This window comes from Sorghum bicolor, chromosome 2, assembly GCF_000003195.3.
Source record: "Sorghum bicolor cultivar BTx623 chromosome 2, Sorghum_bicolor_NCBIv3, whole genome shotgun sequence".
Taxonomy (NCBI): domain Eukaryota; kingdom Viridiplantae; phylum Streptophyta; class Magnoliopsida; order Poales; family Poaceae; genus Sorghum; species Sorghum bicolor.
The window spans coordinates 52015895-52031978 of record NC_012871.2 but is presented as its reverse complement, the minus strand read 5'-3'; the positions used below and the strand labels follow the sequence as shown (position 1 = coordinate 52031978).

The 16084-nt window shown below is 44.7% G+C and overlaps 2 protein-coding genes across 7 annotated transcripts; both read right to left on the bottom strand.

Moving 5' to 3' along the window:
- On the bottom strand, positions 2096-4080 carry LOC8065470 (cyclin-P3-1). 2 transcript variants are annotated; one of them, XM_002459985.2, is made up of 2 exons: positions 3075-4080; positions 2096-2579 (listed from the first exon to the last, which is right to left on the bottom strand). In XM_002459985.2, the coding sequence occupies exon 1, from the start codon at positions 3991-3993 to the stop codon at positions 3313-3315; it is 681 nt and encodes a 226-aa protein (XP_002460030.2). In that variant the 5' UTR covers positions 3994-4080; the 3' UTR covers positions 2096-2579; positions 3075-3312. The 2 variants fall into 2 exon arrangements, with proteins under 2 accessions (XP_002460030.2, XP_021309914.1); XM_021454239.1 differs by having other exon boundaries at positions 2096-2472.
- LOC8071900 (cyclin-P3-1) lies at positions 2096-14430 on the bottom strand. Of its 5 annotated transcripts, none has more exons than XM_021454236.1 (2): positions 12940-14430; positions 2096-2559 (listed from the first exon to the last, which is right to left on the bottom strand). In XM_021454236.1, exon 1 carries the CDS (start codon positions 14341-14343, stop codon positions 13660-13662), a length of 684 nt encoding a protein of 227 aa, XP_021309911.1. In that variant the 5' UTR covers positions 14344-14430; the 3' UTR covers positions 2096-2559; positions 12940-13659. The 5 variants fall into 5 exon arrangements, with proteins under 5 accessions (XP_021309911.1, XP_021309910.1, XP_002460029.1 ...); XM_021454235.1 differs by having other exon boundaries at positions 2096-3074; positions 13461-14430; XM_002459984.2 differs by having other exon boundaries at positions 2096-3150; positions 13502-14430.

Sequence of the window (16084 nt, the reverse complement as noted above, 5' to 3'; positions counted from 1 at the left end):
CCCGGGGCACACCGCTGCAGATGGCGTCCATCGCGGCGCGGTCATCGTCGAAGTCGACGTCGTCGTACTCGATGGCGTCCCACAGGTGGCGCGCCTGCATCTTCAACTTCATGCGCAGTGACCACTCGTGGTAGTTGTTCTTCGTCAGCTGCGGCCTGTTGCCGCCGCCGCTGCCTTCCCGGACAATGCGCTCGACGACGACTTCGCGTGGGTGTCGGGTGCGCGAGCGACGTGGTGCCCGGGAGCGACGCGGGGAACGGCGCGGTGAGCGGCGTGGTGGAGAGCGACTGGGAGACGGAGAGCGTTGTCGTGGAGGCTTGCTGCCGGAGCCGCTCCCCTTGTCCTTCGTCGACGGTGACGTGCGTCCGCGCGGCTTCGACGACATGACGTCGCAGGTCCCTCTCTCTCTAGCTCCGATGCCACTTGTTGGTCACCAGACGGCGGTTTACGCCGGCGGCGAGCTGCTGTGTAGCGAGGTGGATGAAGAAGATGAACTGGACACAGTGAATTTGTGTTGCAAAGCGTAACGTTTTCAGAGACCATGCCGCCTATGGCGCACACGACGCGAGAACTGTGTGTGTCCATCCCCACGCTCCACGACGTCCGGCCATGGCAGCATGCAGCTATCTACTGCTACTCTAGGCGCACGAATACCACAATCCGGCTTCTGTGCGCATGCATGAATGATAAATATGTTGTCTAACAATCTCGGCCCTCTTCTATGGCGACCTGGGAGTTCACGACAGACCAAAGGCCTATTGGTTCCTCTTCTAAATTTTAGCCAGCTAAATTTTAATTATTTTAGTAGCTAAAATTCTAAACATTATCCAAAAATAGCTAAAATAATTTTAATGACTAAAATTTAGCAAGAGAAATCAAATACGACATATGTAAAACAAGCAACAAGATGAATCGATTGAATTGAATTAGTTAATATTTCAGCTTTTAAATCCTGTGATTGGACATCACGGCGGGTGGGAGCGTGTAAATATACGCAGGATACGCATCAGAACTACGTTGTATGTATAAGTATCGGATACGCGTCAGTACTACGCCACGTAGGTTGGGCCAATTTGGGCCTATCTGCCATACTTGGCCCAATTTCTGGAGAGGAACAGAAAACCAAGAAGAATTTTTTGGAAAAAAGAATAAGCATGTAACTACATACGATTTTCAAAAAAAAAAGGTAACTACGTATGAAACGCTATAAGTTAATTATAAGTAGTTTAAAAAATAATTAAAATGTAGGCTTTTTAAAGTATAAACCGTGTAACATTACTAGTGTAAAGAGAATTTCGTTCCATGAAAAAACATTCATTGCAAAAGTTCTCTGTGTTTTTTGCAAATTTCCCTAACATTTTGAATTTATAGTTACGAGTTGAAATGTGAAATGTCTCTTGTTGTCTAGACCTCATAGATTGGCACTCTTAAGGTGTCAAAATAAAATAAAAAAGAACCCTCAATGTAATACCATTATTAATTTCAAAATAATTTCATTTCATGAAAATAAAAAATTCAAACTTAAATTGCTAAAGTTAGTTGTGTTTTATAAAATTTCCCATGAAGATCCGTGAATGAAATCCACTGATAATGGCAACATCATATCACAGGACATGAAGCTACACCTTTTTCTATTTCCTTTATTTTCTTACCAACACTGCTGAAGGAGTTGGCAATGGAGCCGCAAGGTGGGTCCGTGACCTCCATCTCATCAGAGGTGATGTCCTTATGTTGCTCCCATGTTTTATTTTAGTGTTAACTTTACTGTAAGTAACACTTGGCTTCCTAATTCTCGATGAAGTTTGTTAACTCTTTGTGAAAGCTCTGTATTATCCCTATGCAGCATGAAGACCACCAAAAAAATTCCAGCTGCTATTACAATGGTTCGATGCACTTCAAAGGTTCCTATATATATCTTTCAAGGTGCTAAAAATTAGTGGTTAGTGACTGACATGAAAATTAGTGGTTACTGACTAACATGAACCTATCACTGTCCTTGCCAGCAGCACAACTGCACAAGGCAGTTCTTTCTCAGCAGCAGGAAGCGAAAACCATAGGGAGGAACAGTCAGCAAGGACAACAGAAGTACTTTGCATTGACCAATGTTTCCCTTTCCATTAGTAATAATAACCAAACAATCAGAGTTTTGCGTTACATTAATTCAGATCACGGCAGCACAGCATCGATTCCATTGGTGCTTGCGTTTACAGAATCCTAACTCCTAACCAAAAACAAATAAGATTTGAGGACTATTTGACTCCGCTTTGAGATTTGTGGACTACTTGTCTCCACTTCAGGCTCTAGCAACGAGCGGCGGATGGAAAGGAAGCACCTCTTGGACTCTTGACTCCAATGGACTCGCCACACCTTGTGGACTGCACTTTAGCCTCCGGCCATGAGCATTCACCATCTTCTGCTCACAGCCCTCTGCCTACAGCACCAGCACCATCTTCTGCTCACAGCCCTCTCTGCCTACAGAAAAATGAAGACAAAGTAGAAGAAGCAACCAAAACAAGAAAAATCCAAAATTGAATTGAATGGAGACTGAAACGAAGACACCTTTTGGACTCACATCGGCTCTGACCACGAGCATCCACCAAGAGCAAATTGAAGACAGATGAAATAAAAGAAGCAACCAAAACAATAATAAGAATAGACTGAATTGAATTCGTTAATATTTCAGTTTCAAATCCTAATTCGGCAGGTGGTGGCAGGAAAGCACATCACAGAGGGTGGTGGCAAGCAAGCACAGATGCGGCGGTGCAACTCAATAAGAATCACACATGAATCTGGTAGCATCCTAATCACCTGATATACCTCACTAACGAAGAGGACCACAGCATTATGCATTTCTATTATTTGACATCTGACAGGACATTAAACTCTTTCAGTGACTCGATATATAGTAGCTAAAATACCAGAACCTCTAAACCTTCAGAACCTACAGAGTTCACAACACAAAATACAGTATTGTAACTGTGCCCTTCCCATTGACTTCAAATCTTAAGAAACCTACAGAAACTAATAAACTCTTTCATTCAAAAAGCAAACAGTGGCTCGAATCGTTAGACAACCTTTGACAGGCCCTGGCGACGAGCAACGAGAACTCCACTTCAGGCCCTGGCGACGAGCAGCTGGCCAAAAATTCACCTTGTGGACTGTGCCCCCCAGCCTCCAGCCACGAGATGGCACCGTCTTCTTCTCAAAGCCCTGTGCCTACAGCAAAATCAAGACAGACCAAGTAAAGCAACGAAGCAGCAAAAACAACAAGAATCGACTGAATTGAATTCGTTAAAAATTTCAGTTTCGAATCTAATTGGACATCACGGCGGGTGGTGGCAGGCAAGCGCGGACGCGGCGGTGCTCCTCCTCCTCGTCTCCGGCCACGGCGTCCGCCCGCCTCTTCCTGCTAGCGCAGCTCCCGCGCGGCAGCAGGGGCACCTTCTCCAGGACCCCGCAGAAGCACTTAAACTCGTGGCTGTCCACGAACAAGCGGGAGCTGATCGCGCGCAAGAACCGCTCCTCTAGGCCCGCGATCTCGCCGGTGCCGATCGCGCGGTCTGAGGCCGCCTCGAACGTGGCGGGCCAGTTCTTGGGGGAGTGGCCGCCGAGTAACAGCGCGACGGCCACCAGCCGGTGCGCGGTGGACGGCTCCACCACGATCCCGGCCACCCGCGCCGCGTGGCTGCCGATGAATCGCGTCAGATAAACGCCAGCGAGCACGAAACACGTCCCGTCGACGCGGATCACGTGCCCGGTGGCGGCCTCCGACCGAACCAGAAGATAGATGCGCTCGAGGAATTCGCGAATCGGAAGCTTGGGAGCCGATCGCCCGCGGAAGGCGCGGACGAGATCGCTCCCGGCTGGTTGGGAGGCGGCGGCGGCGTTGAGGCGGGAATCCTCCTCTACGAGCGCCGCGAGGAGGGTGAGAGATCGAGGAATCCCCCGGTCGTCCTCGCACAGGACGATGGCGGCGGCGGCGGCGGCGGCCATTGCGAGAGCGAGAGCGAGGGTTTCGGCGACTGGATCGGATCGGATCAGATCAGATGTGGCGCGAAACAGAGGAGGGAGGGAAACGGCGAGGTGGGAGCGTATAAATATACGCAGGATACGCGTCACAACTACGCTGTACGTATACGGTACGATACGCGTCAGTACTACGCTCGCTGGCGCGCAGGTTGGGCCAGTTTGTGTGGGCCTTTCTACGATACTTGGCCCAATTTCTGAACGGGAACGAAAAAAACACTTAGAATTTTCTGAAATCTTTTTTTTAAAAAAAACGGCATGTAACTACATCTGAAACCCTATGAGTTAAGTGGATTAAAAAACTAATAAAACAGTATATTTGTAAAAATATAGCCCCATTGTAATATTATGAGTGTCAAGATAATTCCATTCCAGAAGAAACTTCCATTGCTAAAGTTCTTTTTGTTTTTTTTTCCAAATTTTCCCTAATATTTTGAGTTTATAGTTCCAAGTTGAAATGGCTCTCGTTGTTTGGACCCCGTATATTGGTAGTCTTACGGTGTCAAAATTTAGTGAACCATTAATGTAATAACATTATTAATTTCAATAGAATTTCATTTTATGAAAATAAATTCAAAGTTATGTATTGCTAAAGTTACTTGTGTTTCTTTTTTTTTCAAACCCCCTTGTTTTTCTTTTCAATTCTAGAAAGCGATTTGGGCGAAGTTGTGGGCCTATCTGCGGTACTTGTACTTGGCCCATTGCTAGAGAGGAAAATAAGGAGAATTCTCAAAATAATAGAAGATGTAAAGTATATTAAAAAGTTTGAGGCACTAAAACTAAAAACAAACAATCAATGTAGTAACATTATTAATTTGTGATAAAAAAAAGTAACATTATTTATTTCAAGATAATTTTATTTAACCAAAATAATCAAAATAAGGCACTAAAATTAAAAACAAACGAATCCCCAATTCGTGTGAGGAAGAGGGGATGGTAGAGACCCGAGGGAGGGTGGAAAACAGAGAGCTCGGGCGACTCCCTGCTCCGACCATCTTCCAGTCACCGTCCGGCGAAGAGCTTGGATTCCAGGGGGTAAAAAGTTGGAGGTTCGACTCGGAGGACGACGCGGCAACTTCTGACCGATCAGTTTTCCTTTTCTCCTTCCTTCCCTGCTTCGTTTCCGGTCTGGTGTGGCATGGTTGCCATGGCGAAGGAGGTGAAGCTCTATGACATTTGTGATGATCCGGCGAAGTTTTTCTGTCCTGCGAATTCGGCTTTCCTCTGCGGTGATTGTGACGAGCAAATTCATGGGGCGAATTTGCTTGCTCGCAAACATCAACGATTGATAGTTGATCTGATGGGGGATTCTCATAGTTCTTATGGAGAGATGAATTCACCGAACAGTACTCCTAACATAGATTCAGTGACTAAGGGGGTGATGCCAAAATCAATTAGAAATTTCAGTATGGCAATGAGTGCTCCACCAGCTCTAGGGGATTCGTGGGAAGGAAACTGGGAGAGACGTAGTCAATGGAGGGCGAAAAACATCCCTCTCAGTTGGAATGACCAGACTCATGGAGAGTCAGAAGAATGGCCTCAGCTTGGTTCAGTGCCTATCGTAGTCCCAAAAAGTAGGAGGATAATCCCTGCCACTGGTGTGCTGGAGCAGAGTCAGCTGATTTATAAGCCTACTACAACAGGGGGAAAATGAGAGCTAATCGTTTGCTTGCTGAAGAGATTCGTCAACAGATTTTTACATCTGAAAATGACAAAATGTTAGCGGATCTTGAGGGAGCTTATCAGCAATTGGAGTCCTCCATGGAGAAAATGATGGAAGTACAATGGGGGAGTGCTTCTAGCAAACATGATTTGTCCCTTCGGGGGAGAAGGGAGGAAGAAGTCGACTGCCAGGTAGTGGATGTGCGGTTTGACCATTCCTGGGTGCCTGATGGGCCGGGCCCTGGACCGGGCTGGTCTTGGATCCCTAAAGGAAATCTAACTTTGGATACCTATTACCCATTACGGCAAGGAGAGATAAGGAGATTTGATCATCTAGCCAGGAGAGTTCAGCGTCTCCCACCTCCTGTGCCGCTATCGCGTTCTTTCGTCAGAGCTGTGGGGAAAGACATGGCGAACCGCGGTTTGGATCGGCCGATGAAGAGAAGACAGGAGGACTGGAGTCTGGAGACAAGAGGGTTGGATTGAGGAGGACGACCTTCTCAAGGAAGATTTCAAGCGAGAACAAGATCTCCAGAGGCAATTGCAACGTGCAGCAAGAAATCTAGGTGAGGGTTCTGTAGGAAGACGTTTGGAGGTTACTGGGAATAGGGTTGCTGGCTTTGGAGATCGTGGTCAGGAGTGGTTTTCTATGAGCAAGGGTGCCTTGGTTAACCGACAGGAAGGAAATCAAGTGCAACAGGGGGGTTGGAACCAGAACTTAGGTGGGAGATTTCAAGGGCAACAGGGAGGATGGGCTCAATCTGAGCATCGGCATGAGAAAGATGTTGTGCGGGAGTGTGGTTTGGTTATCAGTGAAGTCAAGGGGAAATCTTATGAAGGTTATCGCTCTAACCCTAATCAAGATATTAGGTGTCTAATCAAGATATTAGGTGTTTTAGATGTTTGGGCACTGGTCATCATCAGATTGACTGTACAAATGATCCTGTATGCTACAAATGCAAGGAAAAAGGACATATGGCAGTAGACTGCAAATCATATGAAGCAAGAAAGCTCAAGTTTGGGTTTGGGATTCCAGGTCAAGGTTTTTATGCCTTAAACTTCCTAGATTCCAAAATCAAGACTCACCAAGCTACTGGAATGCTAACCATCCTACAAGGAGAAGCCTCTGAAGGAAAAATTGACAAGGATTGAAGAATTTGGTCAGAGAAAAGTGGGATTTCAAAGTGAAGCACAAGCATGCATTATTTATAATAATTCATACAAAGATTTAAGCAATAAATCAAGTACAAATCACATATCAGTCAAACAGTCTCCAAAAATCATGAAATAATTACTAGAGCATACTACTACCATACAAAGCATGTTATAAAATTTTCATTGCATTTGGAGCATTACACAGAAAGATATGAATTTCCTTTGCTTAATCAAGATTAATTCATAACGATTATTTTTCACAGAAAACATGGTACAACTTATATTTTTAATAAAAACTAGCCATCTCAGAGAAAGTCGTGCTCAGAAATAGGAGATACGAATTCTGCAAGATTGAGAAAAATCTAGAAATTTGAATAAAGATGAGGAGGGAAAGGATGAGTCACTGACACACGGGACCCACGCGTCAACGTCACCCCGACAGAGCACGGTGGCTCGCCGTTGATTTCTCGTTGACGGTGAGGATTCCAGCAAAACCAAGGGCACCAGAGTGATCCCCACGACCATGCACTTCGATTGGACCTCTTCTTCCCATGGCGGAGTCACCGGAGGGTGCTCGCCGTCGGCCATGGCGGCTCGGCGGAGATGCCCGACATTACACCGGCATTCTCAGGCCGGTAGAGCATGCGCTAGGGCTTCCTACGGCACCAGTGAACTATGGTGAAGCTTCCTAGGTAGGTGACTTAGCTAGGGACGGTGTGGTTAGGGCTGGCCACGAGAGCCAGGAACGCCGGCGAGATCACGGCGGCGCTACGCGTCATGTCCGGCGGCGGTGGGTGCAGTAGAGCGTCCCAAGTGTGGCGTGGGAGCTCCGCCAAACCCTAAGCTACCCAGAGAAGCAAGAAGAAAGAGAAGAGTGGCTCTGTGGAGCTCGGCATTGACTTCGTCGGAGAAAAACCCCGTCCCGGCGAACTTTGGGAAAAAAGCGAAATGTGAGCTCACCGAGGCTTCACACGGCCGGCTTAGAGGTGGAAGAGGAAGAGCGGTCCACGGCGAAGCTGCCGGCACAATATGGTGGACGGGGATGTAGTGTAACACGTGAGCAAGCTCGCCAGAGTTGCTCGACAAAGGTGGAGACGCCGCTGCCGCTGCTAGCGCGCTGAAAGGGCGAGGAAGCAAATGACAACGACCAGGAGAGGCCGGGGTGTCGCCGTGGAGGTCATGTGGACACACTGCGCTGACGAGCGGGCCCAACGGTGACGTACGAATGCCAAATGGCAGCCAAACGCTGCCGCTGGTCGGCCACGTCGACGACTGAAGCTCGCCGTCCGAGTTGCCATCAGTGACTGACAGAGCCACTTCATCACTGATTATCTCTCAAACCAGTGCGAGTTAGGAGATGGTGTAGTTGACAAACTTGGAGAACTAAACGAGATCTGCAGCTTTGTCAATTGGAGCAAGAGCCAATTTGGCCTTGATGAAAAGATACAAAGCTCCAAACTTCCTTCGAGCAAACTGTTCGTGCAGAAGACTTAGAAAATTTCCCAAGTGCCCAAACAACATCCAAAATTGACTTATGAGCCATTTTTGAGCATGTTGTGATCATTTTCATGAGATGGCCTTAAAACAACTTTTGATCCTTATAAAATTTGATACAACTTTGCTTTAGAGAGTTTTGCCATGCAAATAATTTATGAAGCACTTTTTAAAAGCCTAAGCAAAAGAGGTCTAGGGGTCACCCTAGGCCAAACCATGACTTAGAAGCATAATTAGAGCAAATGACCAACATGAACATTGATCCCTAGGACATGTTAAGCACAGATACACTATCTACCAAGGTTATAAGCACACTGTAGCACAAGGTACACAAGATCACAGGCATAGCAAGCATAAATTAGGCAGAAAAGCACACATAACACATAAATTGATATGCTCCACATGGCATGATGCTCATGAAATGATATGTTTATGATTATTCTCATATCATGCAAGAAATAAAATGCAACCATAACACTGCAACATTCATTTTCATATTCCTATGCACATTGGATGATAGATCCTGCTCCTCACAACAATGACTGAGATCGGTGAAGCGTAAATCCCAAGTCCTACTCCTCACAACAATGATGGGCGGCCCAATTCCATAAACTTGACTTCGTATTGATGGCCATTAACCTCCAAATCTGACCATCAACTCCTCCATAAAATGACAAAATGAACCAAGCTCTCAAGATATGTCTCCACTCAAATTTGCTTATTTGAGGTTGCATTTGGGTGAGATTGGAGCTGATCTAATGCATTTGTATTAGGAGTTTGCATCTAGTGGCACTAGTGATTGTTGAGGCTATGAGAGATTCTTGTTACCTTTTGATAGTGGCCACCATTAGATGGCTTGGAGCAGTTGTGATCCTTTGAAGCACTTAATTGGAGATTCTGAGGTTCTCGAGATTCGATTATAAAAGATTATTGTGCTCATCCCCACCGATAAAGGTAAAGAGCAACTCTAGTGGATTCAAGGTTGTTTGTGTACCTGCCTTAGGTTGTCTCCAATAGGATATCAATTTGGAAATCCAAACACAAATGGGTGTCTAACACAATACCTATAGCCTTCAACAGAGTATCCATACAGAAGACCCATTTTGGGTATCAAGAGAGGCATAACCCAAATTTCGGTATCCTCTCTTCTTAAGACCCATTTGTAGAGAGGGTTGTCTTTTAGGTCTTGTTGTTAGAGAAGACTAAAAATAGTTATAGAACCTTTTAACTGTAGCACTACCAAAGTACAAATAGGTCTATGACGATTATTAGAGATAGCCTTATGATCGAGCCGTTGGAGCCTACCTTGATTGAACTAGCGGAGGGGCAGTGTAGCTTAGTTGCTTTACCTTTACTGGCTGAAATTGTGTGGGAGCTTTTTGGTTGCCTAGCTAGTTTTTTTATAACATAATTTAATTAAAATAGACTAATTACTTTTTTGATTCACTTGTTACTTAGGAATGCGACATACGTGTTGCACGTATATGAAACACTAGGTAGGTATATGAACTTTAAGATAGCTAAAAACGACTGGTTTTTAATTTTTAACATAATTATCATCAAGCTTTATACATGATAAAGCCACTAAAAAATTATTTCTGATATCTATTGTTATTGGTGTACAATTTTAACCTTATAATGTGATAGGTTTATACACATCTTGACATTAGAATGATTTTTTTTTTGAAGAATCAGGAGGAGCCAGAGGCTCCTACTGCAAATATATTAGAAAACAAAAAACACAATGTACAGCGGCAGGGCAGAGTAGAGTAAAGTAAAGTAAAGTAAAGTAAAGTAAAGTAAAGTTACAGGTGGGTTCAAGGAACAGCAAAAGAGAAGAAGAAAGCCCAGCAGGTTATAAATTTGATAAAATCCATGACTCTAGCAAAGGTGTCACTCTTTCCTTTGTTCTTAGTAGCAGCAAGGAGACTTCTTCAACAATGTAGAACTTGCAGGCAGCAACTGATGGAGCAGTGTTTCTGAAGACGGTGTCATTCCTCACCATCCAAATCCCCCAACACCAGATGATGAAGATTAGAATGATAGTTGTCATTTTTGTTTAGCCATGGAAAAAAAGGACATGACGACAATTCACATAAAAGAAAGGGTGCAGCCATGCGCAAGAACAAGGAAGGAGCTGCATGCCCACCCATGTCTCGCATGATTAGAGGGATTTGAGAATAGTTTTCCTTCTTAAACTAATTAATTAATTCTAGAAAACCAAAAAAACCAATAGCTCAGATTTATTTGAAATGGTACCTCCTAGGAAGTAAGAAGTGTACCGTAGCATTGCCCCTTGAAAATGGATTTGCAACGCTGAATTGAAGCCGGAATATTTCTGAATATGACATCGTTCCTGTCTGTCCAGATGGCCAACACATGGTGATCACTATTTCCATGAAGAAGGGTAACTTGAGCTGATCTCTGAAACTTGTGAAGACTTGTAGCAGATCGGAGTGAGCTGGTGGTAACAAATTCAGAGTGTTCCAACGAGGCAAAGGCAAAAGAGCAATCAACAAACAAATTCAGATCGTTGCCTAGCTAGTTGTTAGCTTTTGCCAATAGTTTTGTGTAGGGGTGCTCTTGTTAGACAAGGCCTGCAATGACTAGTGCTTATTAGTGCCACCTGATTGTCTAACAAGCTTTGATTGTGTTACCTTGTAGAATTTTCTAATAAATTAGCATTCGACCTGTCTTTACACCTCCAAAACCTCCTGCTCAGCAAAAGGGGCGTCCAGGGAGCCTAGTTCATGCTGGCTGAAGTTCAGATCCTCTCACTCCCAGTAGAAAGCCCATAGCCCGTGCTGAGGCCCTGAGGGTTGTCCCATGACTCGCATTACGCTAGAAAAATATTCATGTGCCACTTGTTCTTTTTTTCTCATGCGAAATTGCCTAGGCTTGGTCCCTTTGCACCTTGGAATGAAATTTTTCTCCGCTGGGAAATACTTGGAATTTGCCATTTTGTGTCATACAACAGCGATTTGCTCCATTCTTTCAGTCGCCGTGCAGTGCTTGAAAGCCTGTAGTTGAGACAGTGGAAAGGTTCAGAATGTGGATTATGCTATGTCAAGGCCATTTGGATTACTTGCTGAAAACCCAGCATATGAATCCAGAAGTTTTCAAATTTAAACTGTTTTGCCTTGCCAATCCACTTTGAGAGAAGCAGAGGACAATGATCCGATTGTGCTGTAGAGAGAGGCCCTGTAGGATATTTGCGTCGAAGGATAAATCCCAATCCTCACTGCAGAAAACACGGTCAAGGCGTATGAGAGTTGGGTTGCTTAGATCAATGATCCAACTGGAGATGTATCTCACGCAGCTTGCATTCATTGAGCGTTTGTGAAAAACTGAACCATAAGGTATAGATTGGGTTAAAATCGCAAAAGAGGAGCCATCTGGCCTGATCACTCGGCGGTAGTGACCTCAGCTCTTCCTAATTTCCATTTTGAGTTTGTAGTTACGAGTTGAAATGTGAAATGTCTCTTGTTGTCTAGACCTCATAGATTGGCAGTCTTAAGGTGTCAAAATTAAAAAAAAAGAACCTTCAATGTAATACCATTATTAATTTCAAAAGAATTTCATTTCATGAAAATAATAAATTCAAACTTAAATTGCTAAAGTTATTTGTGTTTTATAAAATCTCCCATGAAGATCCGTGAATGAAATCCAGTGATAATGGCAACATCACAGGACATGAAGCTACACCTTTTTCTGTTTCCTTTATTTTCTTACCAATACTGCTGGAGTTGGAAATGGAGCCGCATGGTGGGTCCGTGACCTCCATCTCATCAGAGGTGATGTCCTTATGTTGCTCCCATGTTTTATTTTAGTGTTAACTTTACTGTAAGTATCACTTGGCTTCCTAATTTTCGATGAAGTTTGTTAAATGTGGAAGGTCTGTATTATCCCTATGCAGCATGAAGACCACCAAAAAAATTCCAGCTGCTATTACAATGGTTCGATGCACTTCAAAGGTTCCTATATATATCTTTCAAGGTGCTAAAAATTAGTGGTTAGTGATTGACATGAAAATTAGTGGTTACTGAGTAACATGAACCTATCACTGTCCTGGCCAGCAGCACAACTGCACAAGGCAGTTCTTTCTCAGCAGCAGGAAGCGAAAACCATAGGGAGGAACAGCAAGGACAGCAGGAGGACTTTGCATTGACCAATGTTTCCCTTTCGATTAGTAATAATAACCAAACAATCAGAGTTTTGCGTTACATTAATTCAGATCACGGCAGCACAGCATCGATTCCATTGATACTTGCATTTACAGAATCCTAACTCCTAACCAAACAACAAATAAGATTTGAGGACTAATTGACTCCGCTTTGAGATTTGTGGACTACTTGTCTCCACTTCAGGTTCCAGCAACGAGCAGCGGATGGAAAGGAAGCACCTCTTGGACTCGACTCTAATGGAATCGCCACACCTTGTGGACTGCACTTTAGCCTCCGGCCATGAGCATTCACCATCTTCTGCTCACAGCCCTGTGCCTACAGCACCAGCACCATCTTCTGCTCACAGCCCTCTGCCTACAGAAAAATGAAGACAAAGTAGAAGAAGCAACCAAAACAAGAAAAATCCAAAATTGAATACCTTTTGGACTCACATCGGCTCTGACCACGAGCATCCACCAAGAGCAAATTGAAGACAGATGAAATAAAAGAAGCAACCAAAACAATAATAAGAATAGACTGAATTGAATTCGTTAATATTTCAGTTCCAAATCCTAATTCGGCAGGTGGTGGCAGGAAAGCACATAACAGAGGGTGGTGGCAAGCAAGCACAGATGCGGCGGTGCAACTCAATAAGAATCACACATGAATCTGGTACTGAAGAACCACATCCTAATCACCTGTTATACCTCACTAACGAAGAGGACCACAGCATCATGCATTTCTATTATTTGACATCTAACAGGACATTATACTCTTTCAGTGACTTGATAGTAGCTAAAATACCAGAACCACCAAACCTTCAGAACCTTCAGAGTTCACAACACAAAACACAGTACTGTAACTGTGCCCTTCCCATTGACTTCAAATCTTAAGAAACCTACAGAAACTAATAAACTCTTTCATTCAAAAAGCAAACAGTGGCTCGAATCGTTAGACAACCTTGACAGGCCCTGGCGACGAGCAGCTGGCCAAAACTTCACCTTGTGGACTGTGCCCCCCAGCCTCCAGCCACGAGATGCCACCGTCTTCTTCTCAAAGCCTTGTGCCTACAGCAAAATCAAGACAGACCAAGTAAAGCAACGAAGCAGCAAAAACAAGAATCGACTGAATTGAATTCGTTAAAATTTCAGTTTCGAATCTAATTGGACATCACGGCGGGTGGTGGCAGGCAAGCGCGGACGCGGCGGTGCTCCTCCTCCTCGTCTCCGGCCACGGCGTCCGCCCGCCTCTTCTTGCTAGCGCAGCTCCCGCGCGGCAGCAGGGGCACCTTCTCCAGGACCCCGCAGAAGCACTTAAACTCGTGGCTGTCCACGAACAAGCGGGAGCTGATCGCGCGCAAGAACCGCTCCTCTAGGCCCGCGATCTCGCCGGTGCCGATCGCACGGTCTGAGGCCGCCTCGAACATGGCGGGCCAGTTCTTGGGGGAGTGGCCGCCGAGTAACAGCGCGACGGCCACCAGCCGGTGCGCGGTGGACGGCTGCACCACGATCCCGGCCACCCGCGCCGCGTGGCTGCCGATGAATCGCGTCAGATAAACGCCAGCGAGCACGAAACACGTCCCGTCGACGCGGATCACGTGCCCGGTGGCGGCCTCCGACCGAACCAGAAGATAGATGCGCTCGAGGAATTCGCGAATCGGAAGCTTGGGAACCGATCGCCCGCGGAAGGCGCGGACGAGATCGCTCCCGGCTGGTTGGGAGGCGGCGGCGGCGTTGAGGCGAGAATCCTCCTCTACGAGCGCCGCGAGGAGGGTGAGAGATCGAGGAATCCCCCGGTCGTCCTCGCACAGGACGATGGCGGCGGCGGCGGCGGCGGCGGCCATTGCGAGAGCGAGAGCGAGGGTTTCGGCGACTGGATCGGATCGGATCAGATCAGATGTGGCGCGAAACAGAGGAGGGAGGGAAACGGCGAGGTGGGAGCGTATAAATATACGCAGGATACGCGTTACAGCTACGCTGTATGTATACGGTAGTCGGTAGGATACGCATCAGTACTACGCTAGCACGCAGATTGGGCCAGTTTGCGTGGGCCTTTCTGCGATACTTGGCCCAATTTCTGAACGGGGAACAGAAAAACAAGGAGAATTTTCTGAAATCTTTTTTTTAAAAAAAAGGGCATGTAACTACATGTGAAACCCTATGTGTTAAGTGGATTAAAAAAACTAATAAAACGGTATATTGGTAAAAATATAGCCCCATTGTAATATTATGAGTGTCAAGATAATTCCATTCCACGAAAAAACTTCCATTGCTAAAGTTCTTTGTGTTTTTTTTTTCCAAATTTTCCCTAATATTTCGAGTTTATAGTTCCAAGTTGAAATGGCTCACGTTGTGTAGACCCCGTACATTGGTAGTCTTACGGTGTCAAAATTTAGTGAACCATTAATGTAATAACATTATTACTTTCAATAGAATTTCATTTTATGAAAATAAATTCAAAGTTATGTATTGCTAAAGTTACTTGTGTTTCTTTTTTTTTCTTTCAAACCCCCTTGTTTTTCTTTTCAATTCTAAAAGCGATTTGGGCCAAGTTGTGGGCCTATCTACGGTACTTGTACTTGGCCCATTGCTAGAGAGAAAAATTAGGAGAATTCTCAAAATAATAGAAGAGAAGATGTAAAGTAGATTAAAAGTTTAAGGCACTAAAATTACAAAATAAACAATCAATGTAGTAACATTATTAATTTCAAGATAATTTTATTTAACCAAAATAATCAAAATAAGGCACTAAAATTTTTAAAAAACAATCAATGTATTAACCAGAATTTCATTTAACCAAAATAACCAGAATATTTTACTAACTTTTTATACATTTTAATTGCCTTGTGAAAATAGCATTCACAAAGCCTATCTTTTTGGCTATATATACTTCCGAATATTTCGTAGTTTGTGCGATAGAACTTGTTCTCTAATTTTAGTTTACGATTAACTTAGAGCATCCCCAACTATTTTACATAATTGGTTTGATAAATGAGGAAATTTGCTAAGTCTCAAAAAAATATGGCAAAAGTGAAAAGAGACAATCTTTAATGGTTTGACATTAATCACTTGGCAAAAAAGAAAAATATGGACCCACAAATTTTTTGCCGAGCTTTTCTCCTTCTCCCGTGTCAGGTGAATGTTCGCGGCAAATTTATTTCCACCGATGCGCCGAGGTCGTGGCGTTTGTGCGTGGCCGCCCGGAGTTTGGCGGCTAGAGTCCTTGCCGGCAAGAACGATCGTCACCATCTTACAGAAGACCACATCGAGGCGCGCGGGAGTATCTGGCGTTGATGGAAGACTGATGGGCAGTTCGAAGGAAAGTCTGGCGGCGGGACATCGCCACACTCGCACGACCTCGACCCGTAGCCGCACGTGGACTTCGCGCCTGTTTCCATACATATATGCCAATTCTTTCCCTCTTTTTCCTAAGTTAACAAAATTGTAAAGCCCAAATGCCAAACCGTTGGATAAATGTTTTTAAAACTTTTTTATAAATATATAAATGCAAAGCCTATTTGTAAAACAGTTGGCACGCTGGGCGTCTTTGGTAAGCCCTTTTGCCAAGTTAACAAAATTGTAAAG

Coding starts and splice junctions, on each gene's coding strand:
- LOC8065470 (XM_002459985.2), bottom strand. CDS start 3,993: ATGGCCGCCGCCGCCGCCGCCGCCATCGTCCTGTGCGAGGACGACCGG.
- LOC8071900 (XM_021454236.1), bottom strand. CDS start 14,343: ATGGCCGCCGCCGCCGCCGCCGCCGCCATCGTCCTGTGCGAGGACGAC.